Source organism: Centropristis striata, chromosome 2 (assembly GCF_030273125.1).
Source record: "Centropristis striata isolate RG_2023a ecotype Rhode Island chromosome 2, C.striata_1.0, whole genome shotgun sequence".
Taxonomy (NCBI): Eukaryota; Metazoa; Chordata; class Actinopteri; order Perciformes; family Serranidae; genus Centropristis; species Centropristis striata.
In genome coordinates, this window is record NC_081518.1 from 15,796,831 (window position 1) to 15,815,522 (window position 18,692).

The 18,692-nt window shown below is 38.4% G+C and overlaps 1 protein-coding gene across 1 annotated transcript in view; it reads right to left on the reverse strand.

Annotated features, from left to right (window-relative positions):
* Positions 1 to 18,692, reverse strand: part of LOC131990292 (multiple epidermal growth factor-like domains protein 11) — a 210,004-nt gene that overhangs the window by 34,487 nt on the left and 156,825 nt on the right. Inside the window, exons 12-14 of the mRNA XM_059355636.1 lie at positions 13,529 to 13,649; positions 4,570 to 4,733; positions 3,749 to 3,851 (exon numbers count right to left, since the gene is read on the reverse strand). Coding sequence (XP_059211619.1) covers positions 3,749 to 3,851; positions 4,570 to 4,733; positions 13,529 to 13,649 — 388 coding nt within the window. The remainder of the gene's footprint in view (positions 1 to 3,748; positions 3,852 to 4,569; positions 4,734 to 13,528; positions 13,650 to 18,692) is intronic.

Here is an 18,692-nt window from a genome sequence, read left to right on the forward strand (position 1 = left end):
CAATTCATAATGTCTTTTTCTTTTTGCTTGTATAGGAACATTTAAATGAAAAGCAATTAGCCTGCAGAGTGTTTGGTGTTTCTGCTCCTCTGGGACAGAACGATCACACACAGGAGTCTCAGACGATATGAGAGTTTCAGCTGATTCACACTATTTTATTTCATTTAAACACTTTCAGTCTCTCACAGGAACAATTATCATTCACGGTTATCACCTAAACTGTAATTACAAAAACACCTTGTGTTTCTTTACTCCTCCAAATCTGTTTAGTTACTTTTTAACTTTTGGTCTCGACTTTGATCCTGATATTCATCGATATATTGAAGTTTCAATTCATTAGCTCTTTTCCCTCCGGCAGTGAATTAAAACAGCTTTCCATATTCATCAGCTTGCATCGATCATCGCTCTTCACACAATTAACGAGTTAAAGAAGCTTCAAGATGAACGACACAATTATTAAAGTAAACAAAAGCTTCAGAGAAAGAAGAACAACAAAGTCATTGCAGAGGATGTGATTCTTTTCAGGGACACACCAAACCTGAACTTTGTAAAAAAAAAAAAGAAAATCTTGAGAAATGATCTGATTTGTTATTTATTAAAATAATAAATCCAGCAACCTGGTGAAGAATCCTCATATTTAACAGGAATTACAATTTAATTCCTTTTAAATGCAGCAACAAATGGCTTAAAACTTGGAATTAAGATTTAATTGTAAAAAAAAACAACAACAAAAAACTGCATAGGATGAAAAAAAAGTAATTGTAAACACTCAGTTGTTAGTAAATAGGGATTTCATTTCAACTCTAAAATATCGCAGCTTATAATTACAAATGAACAAGCTTTTTCCTTCAAAATTAACAGGAACAAACAAGTCTCTCGTTGTTTCAGTGCGTCTGACAAAGTCGACGGCTTTGCTACATTGTTTCTTTTTTCTACCAGTGTTACGGATTCTGTGGTTGCCGTAGCTGACAGCCGACCATTTAACATTTAAAAGGAAAAACTCATCTGATTATTATTTACTTTTTAATGAAAACCAAACAAACAGTTCAGCCACAATTTGTCTTTCTGTTTCTAAGGGCTGCTGTAACTATGACAAGAGACGCATTCGTTTTAACCCTTGTGTAGTCTAACATTCTGCATACTGGCCTTGTCCTAAGCGTCAAAAATTACCCCCGATAACTAAATCTCTAAAATAAAGCAGTTTCATTGAATTGCAAAGCCCAGATCTTATTTTTCATAAAGAAAGATCATCTCATGCATTAATCATTGCAACGCAAGGGTTTAAGGGTTTTTTTCCTCTCATGGTTCCTCAGTGCCCTGCCATGTTAATTCAGTGATAGTTTGTGTAGTGTGTATGTGTGTGTGTGTGTGCATGCGTGTGCGTATATGAGTGAGTGTGGGTGTGTGGTGGATGCGTGGGTCTGTGTGTGTGTATGTGTGTTTGTGGGGGAGGGGGTTAACCCTTAATAGGGCACTCATTTAAATACTTGCAAATTCCAAATTTCAACCCTGGAGAATGTTGGAGGAAATTACATACTGCCAGAATGTGTGAAAAAACATACGGACCCGGGGGAGGGCGGTAATATTTTGAGAAAAAAGATTACGAGATTAAAGTGGCAAATCGACAAGAAAATAAATAGCTTTTTTTCCACTTTTTTCACGTAAACCTGCAACTTTTTTCGCGCACATTTGCCACTTTAAATCTCTTAAATCTACAACTTTTTTCTTGTTGATTTGCCACTTTAATCTAGTAAATCTGCAACTTTTTTCTCGAAATATTACCTTACCCCCCCCAGCTTGTATTTTATTTATATTCATACTTGGCCCTAATATGCCGTCATAGTCAAGTTTTCCTCGTACAAGTCATTGAAGAATAGCACGACTGCTTTTTACAGATTTTTTTCAAAATTTTTCATTTTTACATTGCAGGTCAAGGTCAATAAAGTTAATATTATTATATTATTATCATACTGATTGGTCAGATGTCATGGTGTTACTGTCCGTGACGTAGCCTGATCTTTGCTGATTAGCTGGAAGAAATCCATGTGGTTCTACCACCAAACAGAGAGACATGGGGACCCCATTTTGATATCCACTGAAGTTACGAAATATAGTTCTTCGCCTGATAAAGGGTTAAGTGTTGCATCTCTGTTTTTATATTCTGTACAGCACGTTGTGTTGCATTTATTGTATGAAAAGTGCGTTATAAATAAAGTTTGATTTGATTTGATTTAAGTCACCAGTTGTCAATCTTTAATCCGTAACACGGTTAAACTAGTCAAAATCTTTCTCATGATTTTTGTGGAGGAGCTTCATTTGGTTTGTTGTGTTATATTTGCCGGAACACTATTTTTAAAATCATTACAAGCAGCTGTAGAACTTGTTGCTCTTGCTCTTGTTCTTGTTTCTACCTTTGGTAATGTGGTCGACCGGCTCGCTACTGAAGCAGCACCATAGACTGTATATAAATAATGGACGTAGTCACCGTGACGTCACCCATTGGTTTATGGACTACCCGTTGGAAGCCTCGAGTTCAGCGTTATACTCTTCGCCATCTTGCGTCGCCATCTTGTTTCCGATACGCGGAACAGACCATAATTGGACTGTGGCGGAGCGCGAGGGATCTGACGACACTGACTACACGCCTCTCTACACCGGCAACCCGACTGAGAGAAGCCGCTGCTAATTCATGTTAGCACTAATTGGAGCATTAACTGGGATGTTAGTTTTGGCTAGCAAAAAAACAAAAACAAAATGTATTTTTCTTACCTCAGAAAACTGAGCAGCGACTCCTTGGAGCGTCTGTTAGTCCAACCAAACACTGAACAAGGCATTTTTACTGAACAAAACGTTCAAATAAACTGTCATTAAGTGAAAATACAGTGAAAGCGTCAAAGTTATGAGACCAAATCGGTAAACGTCCTCTTTTCTATCTATATAACGTTATATATAACTTTATTGACAAGTTGCCGTGGATACGCATTGCTCTGCTTCTCTCCTGGTGACGGCTCGCCTTGTCAGTGACCTGTCAATCAAAGCTAGAAACGCCCCAAATCATACGATTCTTTATCTTCTATTTTCTTCTAAATGGGGCCATTATTGGCCATTATTAACTATTGACATCAAATTGTCTTGAAGAAGATTTTTTACTAGCGATTGAGACCATAATGTCCCTGAACAATTTTTCTGAGGTAATAAATCAAGTGAGAAGTTTTCAAATTTAGCACTGAAATGAATGGGCAGATTTCTTTTGCAGCCAAACTTAGCACCCCCTACTGGAATTTTCGGTGAATTGCAGGCTTTATGCACTTCCTGGTGGCCTCCATGCTCAGGCACGGAGATTGCCGCCTGAGCAGCACGTAGCTGCATTTAAACGTCAACATAGAATTAAACTGAGTAAATCAGCACCGATACCTGATCCAGCTGTTTGAGAATGTATCGGCCTGATATCTGATATTAATATTGTATCGTGCATCTCTTATTTTGTTATAAAAAAAGTTTCTCATAAAACCCCCCAAGAGTCAGAGAGTCTAAATGTTTCATTCTTCAGATACTTGTTGTAAAACTCAGAATTAAATTTCTCATGTGTCGTATTGATTTGTTGTCTCCATTCTTGCCTCTGTGTCTCTTTCATTCTACCTTCCTGCTCCTGAAACACTCCAGTCCTTGGCTGCATGAGGAGCTCTCCTCCCTGCCGCCTGCAGCCTCAGAGTGTTTATCAGAGGAACACAGCAGCAGCAGAGCTCACCTGTCCAGCCCGCGAGGCAGCGGCAGAATCCCGTAACTGGATCGCAGCCATCGGCGTTCACACAGTCACATCTCTCCCTGCAGTCCAGCCCGTACGAGCCCTCCTACAGCAGCCAGGACACAGCAGACACAGTCTCACTCAAACTGTCATCACTTGACATCAGATAAAACTGCTAAAAATCATTTTTAATTTAAAATGTAATTACAGATTTGCTTGAAATTTATTAATTTTGACAACTTTCTGTGAAACGTTAAGTCTGTTCTGGCATTTCTCAAACACACAGAGTAAGATATAAATAATTCTCCACATTAAGACACCTTTCATTGGCTAATTAAAACCCTCACCAAATTAAAAGTTTACACCAAAAAAGTTATTATTGAGATTTTAGCAGAAATCTGACCCAAGAGAGGCTTTGTGTCTTCTCCTAAACGTGCAGGAAAACTTTCTGGAAATAAGCAATCTGCACTAGTTTGTGTACATTTTAAAGTTCTGTTATCTTCATGAGAGCAGCTGTCCTGTGGATAATCAATTGAAACATTATAAGAAAAAGAAAGAGCTGGACTGAGAAGATACTGAAGACCAAAACAGGTTTAAACAAGTGAATCACACAGGGAGATATTTCTCCTGCAACTATGCATCACCTCTAAATCTAATATAACATTTAAGAGCTTTTATTCTGAAAAACCTGATTGACAACGTCAGACTGTTTCGTAGGAACCCTGAGAACTATGAGTTATGTATTGTACAACACACTAGAGAAGTCGTGTTTATTAGTGCAGTTGAATTATATTTTAAAATAAAAACAACGAGTGATCACTCACATGACAGGGCAGGTCGCAGTACTCGTCCCTCCAGCCCGGCGAGCAGGTGCAGGTCCCGTTGACGGGGTCGCAGGCCGCCCCGTTGGTGCACTGACACGTCTGGTTGCAGCTCAGACCCCACGAGCCGCTGGAGCAGGGGATGGAGCAGTCTACACCCTGCCAGCCTGCACACACACACACACACACACACACACACACACACACAGACACACAAAGACAGAGACAGACAACCATCAGTATACGGACAGTTAAAGGAATTACTGTGAAGCATCCTGTAACTCCGGCTTTTCATAGTTTTGTGCATCTTTTCCATCAGTAATGGAACATAAAGTACCTGCTGAGATTTAGGAAGACTGTAAGAAGATTTGATAAATAGTCTCAATCTAAACAAATAAAAATAGATTATTTAATAAATGCACTCAGAGTTCTTACCATCAGGACCTGGAAGATCATGAATTACATGGATTCTTGTCGTTGAAATTTAGTATTTACTAATAGCGAAAACTTTATGATCCACTGAGTGGAAATTCCTCTTTGGTTTCACCATAGACATGTCTCAAAACAACAGAACAAATAGTGACACAAAAAAGAAAACATTTCAAAAATATAAAAATAGAATACAGCAATAACTGTACTCCACACATCACCCATTCAAGTACATAATTTCATAATAGCACACCACAGTACAAATCAAGTTTACAATTGTAGTTCTAAGACCTGCCTTATTCGGAGAACCTGCTGTGCAGGGAAACACTCAGCAAAGGAAACAGCAGGAGTAAACAGAGTAAATAGCTACAGCATTCTGCTCTTATTTATTGCGTTGACAGCTTCTGGCACAAAGGACTTTTTGTAGAGGTGATTTTTCTGTGGCTTCCCTAAAATCTTAGAGGCCATGTTCACTATTTTCTACAGTTTGTTTCTCCCTTTAATATTTAGGTTTCCGTACCACATGGTTATATTAAATGATAAAATACTTTCCACCAGGCTCTTATACACTGTTTCTAAAATACTTTGACTCACTCCAAAACTGTTAAGCTTGTATAGCAAGTGGAGGCGTTGTGAACATTTTTTAAAAACATGATTTGAAAGGAAAGACGATTGTCGATGTATGTGCCCAAATATTAAAAATCATCGGCCATTTCAACCATTTGTCCATCTATGTTTACTGGCCTCATAATATTTTTGTTATTCTGTAGGACTAGCTCCTTGGTCTTAAGAACATTAATTTCCAAGGAGCTGGCTGAACACCATTTTTGAAAGCTCAGTACATGATTAAAATACAGGTTCTCTCTTTCGATATCACCCTCCTGCAGTAGAACAACCAGCACCATGTCATCTGCGTATTTAAATAAATGAAAACATGCTTGATCAATACTGAAATTTCAGTATTGATCAGAAACACTACCATTTACAAGGACTCTTTGTGGGCGGTCAGAGAGGAAATCTCTGATCCAATGGATGATACCACCGTTAGCCCCGAGATCTATGAGTCGCTGCAACAGGATATGGATTTGCATAGTATTAAAAACGGATGTAAAGTCAATAAAAATAATTCTGGCATAATGTGTGGGGACTTGTAAAGGCTTTGCTAAGGTGTTGAACAAGGTTACAGTCGCATCATCCTTGCCCCTCTTACTTTTATATGTGAACTGTAGATGCTCCAGGCTTTTTTTAAACCTGTTTTTATATATTTATATCATTTTATCACATTGTATTTTAATATAAGTATCTAGAATTGTTTTCTCTTTCATGCTTTCTGCTCTGTGTGTCCATTCTGTCCCTGCTGGTGTCTAACTGGGGGATATGTGGGGCGTCTTGGTGTCCTCGGGGTTAATGTGTGGCCCTGAACTGTAACGTCCGGCCGGCGCCGTCAGCTGCATATCAATCCGTCTCATTTCCTGCCTGCCCCTGACCGCCCCTCTGCGATAAGAACATTACAGCAGAGCGAGGATGTGTTGATGTCGGAGGCGTTTCTCGACTATAAATGACGCGTCGAACACATGTCTGATTCACTATTCATCCGCTTTCACTTATTAGACTTTAATCCCACAGAAGGCAACATGTGCTGAAACATTGATCCAGAGAATCATAAATAAAACATCACATGAGTCCCAACGTCCGTTCTTCTTTCAGTTTAATTTCTTTAACACAAAAATGTGTCAAATAATCTGTTTGATGCGGGACCCCCTGCCTGCTCACGCCTCTTTAGCAAAAACATGGTAAATATTCGATTCCTGACGGGTTAGTGAGCTGAACAGACCATCAGATGTTCCTCTACATGGCCAACACATGTTCCATGACCCTTATAATCAGCCTGAACTCTTCCCCTCCCAGAGAATAAAGGGTGAAGACTGAGCTGGAGCTCTCAGGCCTCCTGGTCCTGCAGCCTCAGATCTCTACAATTTAATTAGCCGCGTTTCCCCATGAGCTTCAGAGGCACATAAATATTTAAGGATGCACATATTGAGAGATATTGAGGAAGTGAAGCGGAAAAACAAGGTGGAGTTAAGGAGGAGGAACAGGTGAGTTTAGAGAAGAGGAGATCATCTACAGGCTGAATTAATAACAAGAGAAATTATAATTCACAATAATCAAAAATAACATCACAGACACGGAAATAGACAATTAAACAGCGCTGCTCTGCCCATTATTTCATCAGTATATTATTAATTTTGGTCTAAAAAATGTCCTGAAGCCAATTAAATTGCTTGTTATATCTGATAATAATATAATAATATCTGAACAATATAAAAATGCCAAAAAAAACAAAGAAAATAATGATTTTTTGGCATTTCTGGATAATATCAGTATAAGATAATATATTCAAATAAACGAAAATAAACAGCCGTTAAATCTGTGAAGAGTAGAGCCTGACCGATGCTGATTTTTGAGAAGAAAAAAAATGGACAACTAATCAATATTTTGATGGATTTGACTGCGAAAAGGTCCTCAGAATGCTGCCTTTTAAACAAATAACTGTATTAAATAATGAATGAATAAGTAAATAAATGAATAAATTAAGGATGCAGATATTGAGAGATATTAAGTAAGTGAAGCGGAGGACAAAACATGAAACAAAGGGAAGTTCAGAAGAGGAAATCTATTAAAATTCACAAAAATCTAAAATAACCTCACACATACTGAAATAGACAATAAAAGTGCTGCCCATTATATCCTCAATTGGTCCATTGTCAATTTAGGTCTAAAAAATGGCCTGAAGCCAATTAAATTGCCTGTTTTATTGGATCCAACAATACAAAAATGCCAAAAAAACTAAGAAAATAATGAAATGTTGGCATTTTTCCAATAATATCACAATAAGATAATATATTCAAATATCCGAAAATAAACAGCCCTTAAATCTGTGAAGATTAGAGCCCGACCGATGCTGATTTTTGAGAAGAGAAATGGAGAATTAATCAATTTTTCGACAGATATATCAGATTGAGAATTGGAATTCAGAAAGAGCTTTTTAATGTGGATTGTGCACCGATTTGACTGTGAAAGGGTCCCCAGAATGATGCTTTTTAGAACAAATAACTGCATTAAATAATGAAATAAATTAAGGATGCAGATATTGAAAGATATTGAGGAAGTGAAGCGGAAAAACAAAACAAGGTGAAGTTGAGGAGGAGAAACAGGTAAGTTTAGAGAAGAGGAGATAATATAACAGCTGAATTAAAAACAAAATAAATGATCAAATCTATTAAAATTCACAATAATCAAAAATAACCTCACATACTAAAATAGACAATCACACACATTATATCCTCAATTAGTCTATTGTTCATTTACATCTAAAAAATGGCCGGTTTTATCTGATCCAACAATACAAAAATGGCAAAAAAAAACCTATGAAGCCATTAAATCTGTGAAGAGAAGAGCCCGACCGATACTGATTTTTGAGAAGAAAGGTCCCCAGAATGTTGCTTTTTAGAACAAATAGTTGTATTAAAGCAGGACAAAACATGAAACAAGGATAAGTAAAGGAGGAGAAACGGGTGAGTTTAGAGAAGAAGAGATAATCTACAGGCTGAATTAATAACAAAAGAAATAAGAAATCTATTAACAATAATCAAAAATAACCTCACAGACACTGAAATAGACTAAAATTAATTAAACAGGACTGCCCATTATATCCTCAATTGGTCTATTGTCAATTTAGGTATAAAAAATGTCCTGAAGCCAATTAAACTGCCTGTTTTATCTGATCCAACAATACAAAAATGCCATAATCCCCCAAAGAAAATAATGAAATGTTGGTATTTTTCAACCTGGACTCTGCTGGAACTAAGATCAACTAAACTGAGTCTAAGTCAAGACCAATAAAAGGCAACAGTATCTTTCTTTCTAATGCGTATACTGTGATTAAAGATAGATTCCTCATTAATATTTTATAGGACATTATGGTGTCACAGCAGCTTAATGACAGACATAAGTGCAAAGTTATTTTTGTGCATTATAAAACCTTATAGCAGTTGTTAGAAATACCTCCTGTAGCTCTCTGATTTGCACATTGGTGAAATTAATGACTTTAAATATATAGAAATAATCTATTTAGAAATAAGACTAATCCAATGCATCATGTTAGTTGAATCAGTAAGAAGGGCTGTTTCCACTACCAGGCAATACCCGGAACGAGGCGGGTCTCACTCACTGAAACGCCCCTAATCTGAATACGAGCAGTCCAGAGCCGTTTTTTGTCGGGACTTTCTTAGTCCCTGTAGAAGAGCAGGGTATTTTTTCTCCCCTGAAAACAGCCTGGTTACTGATTGGATAGATCGCTAAGCAGGATGTGACGTAGTACTCGACGGCACAACAACACGTGCCGACTCCGAAACGGGTTCGTCCGCAACGGCTGCGTATCTCCGCAGTCCGTCAACACACACCGGATCCGTCTGTGTCCAGCTGTTGTGGACAGCGGAGTCCCGAGGACGCACGAGATCTTGCGAATTCACGTGTAATCAAGTGATATAAACGGAAGAGAATCAAGATCTCCTCATCAATAACTCGAGACAAATCCAGCGACTCCGTCTTAAAGAGCGATAACGAGGTTGGCCGGCTTGTTAACTGTTCACAAGCCGGCCGACCTCGTTAGCGACAGTTAGCTATAGTTAGCTTTGTAGCAGTACAGTGTATATGTACTGCTGCTGCTGCAGGAGGTGTTCACTTAGCGATCTGTTTGTTTACAATAAGCACCGGACACTCTGTGCACAGTGATGCCGGTTAATTCACGATCATGATGTTTATGATCAGAGACGCTGTGCATAATTAGCCATGCTGCTTTGTTTATGATCAGCTGCTGACTTTGTGCACAGTTAGCGACGGCGGCCACAGTTGCGTCTCTTAATCCGTCGCTACGATCGAAAACCCTACGTCACCTCCTGAGTGTCGTAAATCCCCCTGGGGGCCTTTTTGAAGTGGAGACACACAGAGTGAGCGGACATTTGAGAGGGCGTGGTCTGAGACTTTTCCGGTGGACACTCTTCCCCTTAAAGAAAACACAGCTAATGTTCCAGTTTGATCTGTACAGCTGATCACTGGTTTCTCTTCACCATGCTGGTAAAAAAACAAATAAACAGTGACTGTGACAGTAAAAACTGCAGAATTTAAGTGCAAAAAACAAATTGGAACACTGAAGAGGCAGAGGCGAGTTTCTGCAACTACAAGAGTAGAAAAAGAAAAGAAAAGCATCTGAGTTACAGGAGAGTTTGTGCTTTTAACTCGACCTGCTGCTGCTGTTTTCATGTGTCCGACTCTAAAGGAAACAAATTGAAGCCCATTCTGTTCAACAGGCAGCCGGAGAAACACAGAGACACAGAGACAATAGAGAGGGTGAGTCGGGTCGAGGGAGAGCCTGGGTTTCTGTTGTTGTTGTTATTTTTACACATCTCTCTCTCTCTCAGTTTAAAGGGTGCTGGGTGGTGATTGGCCGGCTGATTACAGCTCTGCAACACAGAAACCAGCAGAAAGCTTCACGCTCACAACTGTGATTATAAACAGGCGAGGAGAAGACGTTAATGTCAGAGATATCAGGAAGATCTGACAACAAACATAGGCCTGTCACGATAATTAATATATCGACTTATCGTTCAATGTATAAAAATGGACACGATAGTTTTTTTACTGGACTCAATATACTGACTTTTTGTGCTTTTTTGTGTTGTGTTTAAAGTAATCCTGCAAATGTCTGACAGGCAGTATGAACTGCTGAAAAAAAATATATTTCCCAAGCAGCCATTCCAGCTGTTGTTTTAATAAATAAATAATATAATACATAATGATTATCTCATTGCAGTGTTATGTTTTGGTTGTAGTTTATTTATTTAAGTTTTATTTATCTTAGATATTTTAATATTTCTTTTCCACATTTCAATTCCAATGTTAAATATTCTTGAGATTTAAAAATTAATTCATTGCTGTGGAAAAGGATGAACTTATTATGCTCTAATTTAGTTTCTGGGAAAATATGTCGTCCTAAAAAATGTGATATTGTGACAGGCCTAAACAAACTACCTCCATCTCTCATCTAAACAGACCGGTTCCCCCCTACAAAAACCACAAGATATGGTGTTTGAACAGGCAGTCAAATAAGGCTTTTATTTATGTTTCAGACTGTCCTCTATGGAAGAAATAAACTTTCTTTATTCAAGAGTGAAGATTTTCAGTTTGAGAATATGATTTTATTCCTTTTCAGTGACACAGCTCCTTCTCCTTTACAAAAAATGTAAACTACGATAACTCTTTTTAGGATTACTTAAGATTAATTATACATAAATATGCTGGCATCTTAAAAAGGTGACAATTCAAATAGCTGGCTATTATGGTAAATGTGTATTTTAAGAGAGAAGCAGTTTTACAAGCAGACAATATACTACCTGACCCTACGGAGTGCTCAAAAATGGCGAAGGAATGCACCCAAGACGGCATCTGTCATTTGATTGGTCCACACTCTAGCTGTCTCCCTATTGGCCGGTAAAACACACTATTATAAGCGCAGGGGAGGGATGGACATCTTCAGTCTGAGCAGATACCTCGACCTGAGAGGACGTGCTTGTTCTTTAGATCTGATCACAGGACATATTTGCGTCCAAGAAGAAGAAATGTGAGCACAAGCATGTGATTTTTTGAGTTCAAGCTCGGATTTTGAAAGAAAGCAGCAGAAAATGTGATCATTAGGAGAATAAATCTGAGCATGAGAAGGAGCTGTGTCACTGAAAAGGAATAAAATCATGCAATTATGCTCTCAAACTGAAAATCTACGCTCTTGAATAAAGATAGGATAATTCTTCCATAGTCCTCTACAATCACCGCCATCTTGCTGATGGAGAGTAATGAACGAGCGTCAGACTTTCACCAGGAGAACACGGTTCATGTCTCGTGTGAAAGCAAAAGTAAACAACTTATTAACTTCCATGGCTCACGTCGTCCTTGTCACTACTTCACTTCCAGCAATTACATCATGTTTTTCCTGTTTAAACTGTCTTTTAAAGTCTAACCAGGAAGGTTTCTGCCCTAAAACTAGCTCAGTGGTTTTGTAGCATAAATTCACAGAAACTGCAGCTTTTTTACAACCATGAACCGTACATTTATGTTTGACCACTGGTGGAAAAAGTATTCAGATCTCTTACTTCAATAAAAGTACTAATACCACACTCAGTACGTTTACATGACACTTGAAAAACAAATTATTGCCTTACAAAAGTGCATTTAAACGTGTTAGTCCGACTGATGCCGGAGTTCTCCAACTCCGATTAAGACTCCCAGATAATGCAATTGGAATAAGATTTTCGCCGGCATGTATGACAAGACAACGCATGCTTCACCCCCCCACCCCCAGACCAAAGCCGGTTGCAGAAGAAGAATACAATCACAGGAGAAGAACCACCAGAACCCACAAGGGATAGTGTGCAACTTATAATGAGTAACGTGTACATTACGTACGAAATGAACAGAGATGTACTATTATCCATCTTGTTGTTCTTGTAGTTGCAAAATACTGGTTTCCCGCCTTTCTCCACTTGTTTTTCATGATGTAATAGGTCAACCAGAAAGGGGGCCATATTAACCGGCTTAAACTATGCATATCGCCACCCAGTGTTGAGGAGGAGGACACTTTCCTGTCAGTTATTCGATTTTTTCTAAGTTGAATGAAAACTGGGACAAGGACAGAAGTCTGATAAGATGCCAAAATCAAATTTTAAGCATAGCTCGATTAAACTATGCATATAAATGAACTGACTGTGAAATGACTCCACTACAGTAAAAGTCCTGCATTCAAAACTTACTGAAGCAAAAATACAAATGTATCAGCATTAAAATGTCCTTAAAGCATCAGAATTGAAAGTACTTGTTATGCAGAATGGAGACACTTAGATATGTTGTTTTATATATTCTAAATATATTATTGTATTATTTGTATTGACGTATTTATGTAAGCAGCATTTAACATTTGTAAAGGTAAGGCTCATTTTAACAACTTAATATACTGTTATGAAGTTTGATTTTTCTTTATATTTGCCACAGAATAGAGTACAAGTATAAAGTTACCTAAAATGGAAATACTAAAGTAAAGTACAAGTACCTCAAAATTCTACATAAGTACAGTACTTGAGTAAGTTACAGTTAGTTACATTCCACCACTGAAAATGACGTGTGTGCTGTTTTCAGAACGCTCCACTCTGTTCCGTGAACTGCCAAGCGCTCATAGGAGTCTATGGGTGGTGCTGACAAACATCTATTCTGTTGCTTAGGTTGGAGATCTTGGCAGTAAAAGTACTAACACCACACTGTGAAAATACTTCACTACAAGTAAAAGTCCTGCATTCAAAACATTACTTTGGTTAAAGTTAAGTTCTTCCACTATTTGGTTGACTGTGTGTGTGTTTCTATAAGGAGAACCTTATAGAGTTAAATATTTAATATTCATCAAATAATGATCTCTAACAGTGAACTTCACCTTCTCTGCAGAAGCAGGAGCCGTCGATGTGCGAGCAGCTGATCTCGTTGTGGCAGGAACACGACGAGGTGCAGTTGATCCCAAACAGACCTGAAGGACAGCTGATGGAGCAGTCGTCCCCCTGGAGACACACACACACACACACACACACACACACACACACACACAGACAGACACAGACACAGACACACACACACACACACACAGACAGACACACACACATTTTAAGTTAGTATGTATTTTAAAACATCATAAAACAACAAATCGATCATGGTTTACATGAGACTCTGTCCACCAGTCACCACCACCTTTCCTGAAAACTGGTTAGAACTTGATCAGGGTGCAGCTATTTCAGTGAGAAACATACATAGAAGACATCATAGGCCTTAAAAAAAGGGAACTAAGAAAGGGAAGGTGTCTAGTTTTGAAATGAAGTATCACGAGGTGTCCAGTGTAGGTTGGCTACTGTGACACCATCCAAAATCGACCAATTGTGATAAAGCCCAACCTACTGTGGGGCCAGAAGAAAACTGTGAATTGAAGAACTTTTTGGTATTCTGACTGGTGATCCCGGCGTGGACACAGCAGTCCAGCTGCTCATTGCATTTGGTTATTATTCTTACAATAAAAGGTAAACTATATTCAGTTGTTTTGAGTCTTTTGTAAAAAAAACAAGTCTAGAACAAAAGAACCTGGGCAGAGTGTGGGAGGCTTTAAGAGCTCCGGCTCTAACAAAATGTAATGCTTAGTTTCCAGTGACCTGCCATCAAATGGGCTGATAACCAGCTGCACCTTTACTCACCAATTATCACTGATAACACTCATTAAATCATGTGATAACATTCAACATTCAACGACTATAGTCCTAAATTAGATAATAAGTTTTTCTTTTTGTTCTGTCAATAGATTTCCTAAAAAGTTACCAGCAGAATAGCGAGCTCAGAGCTCAGTCTGCGTGGCAGTAATACACCTGAACACACAACCGTCACAAACACAGACGAAGAAGATAAAGATGAAGAAGAAGCGACCTAAGTGCACATGTCAGTCAGTCAGACAGCACAGGTGGCTCAAAGTGATGGATAGAGGGCAAGGTGAGACGGTTTAACGACAGAACGTTAATTGTTTTGACTCTATATAATTCTAATGCAAGAGAGTTTGCAGGAAATTGTATTGAACCTTTGGTCGCTGAAGAGGTGGTCTCATGTTTCATATAATGTTTCAGTCCTTGAGTGATCTTACCAGGTGTCAACCTCCGGGTCTGAACAGTGAGGCAAACCAGGAAGTGCCTTAAGCTGCATTCTACCAAAAATTCCAGCAGGGGGCGCTGACAGCTACTGCAGAAGCATTTGGGTCCATCCATTTCAATACAAAATGAGAAAACTTCTCACTTGATTTATTACCTCAGAATTTTTTTTAGGACAACACTATGGTCTCAATCGCTAGTAAAAGATCTTCTTCAAGACAATTTGATGTTAATAGTGTAAATAATGGCCCCATTTAGAAGAAAATAGAAGGTAAAGAATCATATGATTTTGGGCGTGGCTAACTTTGATTGACAGGTCAATAACAAGGTGAGCCGTCATCAGGAGAGAAGCAGAACAATGGGTATCCATGGCAACATGTCAATAAAGTTATATATAACGTTATAGATATAAAAAAGGACGTTTAGCGGTTTGGTCTCATAACTTTGACCCTTTCACTATATTTTAACTTAATGACAGTTTATTTGAACGTTTTGTTCAGTAAAATGTCTTGTTCAGCGTTTGGTTGGACTAACAGACACTCCAAGGAGTCACTGGTCATTTTTCTGAGGTCAGTAACGAACATTTTGTTTTTGTTTTTTGCCAAAACTAACATCCCAGTTAATGCTCCAGTTAATGCTAACATGAACTAGCAGCAGCTTCTCTCAGTCAGGTTGAGGTGTAGAGAGGCTGTAGTCAGTGATCAGATCCCTCTACAGTCCAGATATGGTCTGCTCCGCGTATCGGAAACAAGATGGCGATGAGTGTAACGCTGAACTTGATGCCTCAAACGGGCCACAAACCAACGGGTGACGTCACGGTGACAATGTCCATTATTCATACAGTCTATGATTCTTACAAAGAAACAGACACAACAGCTCAGAACAAGGACACCAAAGCTGGAAATAAAATAAAGGTAAAAAAGGTAAAAAAAGGTATAAAGGTAAATAAAGCAAATAACTGGCCTCAAAAACCCAGCATCAGTCCGACTTTAGTGGAAATATTACCGTGCAACATAAGAGATGATTCTTGGACGAACTGAAGATTGATGCAGTCGTAAAAACACCCGAGACCTCTCCTGTTCTCTGTGCAGTGCTCCACATTTACCCTCTGGCTTTTTATTTCAATGCTCAAAATTTATGCTCTGTGTAGTTCCTCAAAAATTTAACATTTTAGCAAAAAAAAAGTGAGTTCCATAAAATGTAGCCTTCTCTCTGTTACAATAAAACAGAACATTGTGTTGTGTTAAATACAGTCATGGAAAAAGTTATTAGACATTGTTTTCTTCAATTTCTTGTTCATTCTAATACCTGGTACAACTAAAGGTACATTTATTTGGACAAACATAATGAAAACAACAAAAAATAGCTGATTAGAGTTTAATTTAAGAGCTGATATCTAGACATTTTTCATGGTTTTCTTCATAATGATTTTGGTTATTATCAAGAAAACCATGGAAATGTCTAGATATACGCTCTTAAATTAAACTCTTATCAGCTATTTTTGTTGTTTTCATTATATTTGTCCAAATAAATGTACCTTTAGTTGTACTATGCATTAAATAAGCAAGAAAGCAAGGAGAAAACAAGGGTGGTCTACTATTTTTTCCCATGACTGTAGATGTGGAACCTCCACCTGCCTGCCTGCTGAATAAATAAATGTAAATGTAAAGTGCTGCAGATGTATTTCTTTAGCTGCAGAGCTCGCTGCCGCCGCTCATCACACTGAAAAGAGGCGTTTGATGGTGACTGCAGCTCTCATTCACTGTCTGAGCTGCTTTTATTCTGCGTGAGACGGACAGTGACTGCATGCACACAGAGGTTTTTTGTAGTTTTTAGGAATAACCTGACTGACAGCAAGCTCTGCCCTCCTGCAGGGAAACAGGTTCTGCTCAAGCTTCATCTTTAAATTCATTTACTGCAGTAAACAGGCCCATGTATAATGGAGGAGCGAGACGATCATCACTGATGGCGTCCCTGCAGAGGAACATGATGTCTGCACTTGTCCAATCAATAGAGGACACGGCCCGAGCAGCTAAAAAGACAGCTCGGTGTTAGCAGGATGTGTAACCTCATTCTGAGCGGCTGGCGTGCTGTGAAACAAGCTGCACATCAACCTGAACCTGCAGCACGCCCAAGCATTGCTCAGCACCTTCAACATATAAACTGTGCTAATTAAAGCTGCCTGCTCCCAACCTGCTGCCTTTAAATTGCTATTAATCTAATATTCACAAAGCCAACCAAATCTGCAAAGACAGGAGCGGAGAGAGGCCTTATTAAAAAGTTGGTGAATTAAGGACTTAGTAAAAAAAACTTTGTTAATAAATAACGTGTGGGCCCAATAAGGAGAATCATCCGAATGCCCGGGGGAAGCAGGAGTCACTTGTGGAATAATAAACATGTGTGGATCGATGGATCATTATAATTATTATGCAATTTTAAAATTCAGAGAGGTCGTGTAGAGCTTTATCAGCCTGTTCTTTCTTATTTATCCTGTCCTGGATAAAAAAAATCTGAGCCAATAAATGAATAAACTGGTAAGTTTTCGACTTAAAAAAACATATTTAAACTGGATTAATTTAATCATTTTGGGCTGAAAATCACATTAGTTGCATGCTCTCCATCGACTGGAGGAACGTGTTATTAAGGCCATCAGGCTTTAACTCTCTCATTCTTTAGATAGTTGTATATAAAATACACACAGCAGCTTCCAGGTGTGAGTGTGGAGCAGAAAAACAAGGATGGTTTTCCTCACAGTGTTCGTTAAAGACACAATAAGTCATTTCTGTCACTACGGGTTTGCAGTCAGCTTCTCCCTGTTAGGATTCATTCAGTGTTCAGGAAGTTTTCAGCAGAAGCAGAATTCTCCTCAGAGGTCTCCTCCTCTATAAACAAACAGAGCTGCTGATTAAAACCAGTAAAAACACTGAAAAAAGCAATTTAATGTTAAAAATCAGTCTTTCTCTGATGCAGTTTAGTGCACACAGGACGTCCTGGAGGGGCTGAGAGTCGAGCTGCTGCTAACATTGCTCAGCTTGTTTCTCTGATAACTTCAAATCCAGAGATTGAGTGAATAAAATCTTACATTTAGAGTTAAAAAGCACCAAGATCTAAAAAGTGGATCGTAAAATGTGACCTTAAACTGGATAAAAAGTTTATGAAACATCTGGCACACAACCAAACCACTGATACATACAGATTTCTGTGGTTTTAAAACTTTTTGGAAACGTTTGAGTTAATGTAAGATAAAATATAGAATATACAGCACTGTGCAAAACTCTTAGGCAGGTGTGAAAAAAATGCTATAAAATAAGAATACTTTCAAAAAAATAGAAATGATAATAGTTTATTCTAATCAATTAACAAAATGCAGAGTGAGTGAACAGAAGAATATTTGGTGTGAGAACCACCAGACGTTTGCACAGTACTGGGAATCACCAGAGATACGGTTTTATCTAGATACTTGAGTCACGATACAATGTTTTTGCGATTTTAAGCATTTAAAATGGAGGGTGAAAAATGGATGCTTCACACACATCTTCAACCCAGCAGTGCAGAAGATCTAAACAATCGTCACAGTTTTAAAATGCAGACCCAAAATCAGAATCACCATTTCAGTATCTGACAAAATGTGAAATATGCTCACTTCCTCTTCCTGTCTATGCAACAGCGTTTTTTTCAACAACTTTCTGACACGATATCCTGACGCCTATGGTGCCTACAGATTCCTTACATCTTCTAGTTTCATATGATACCAGATCTCCAGTATGTTCCTAAAATAGAGCGCTACGGTCTCCAAAAAAACAGTGAAAATACTGACGCCTTTCTGGCTATCTGAACGCTAAATATTGATACTTGGCAGCCATGAATCGATATAATATTGCCACGCAAAATGTCGTGATACTATGCTGTATCGATTTTCTC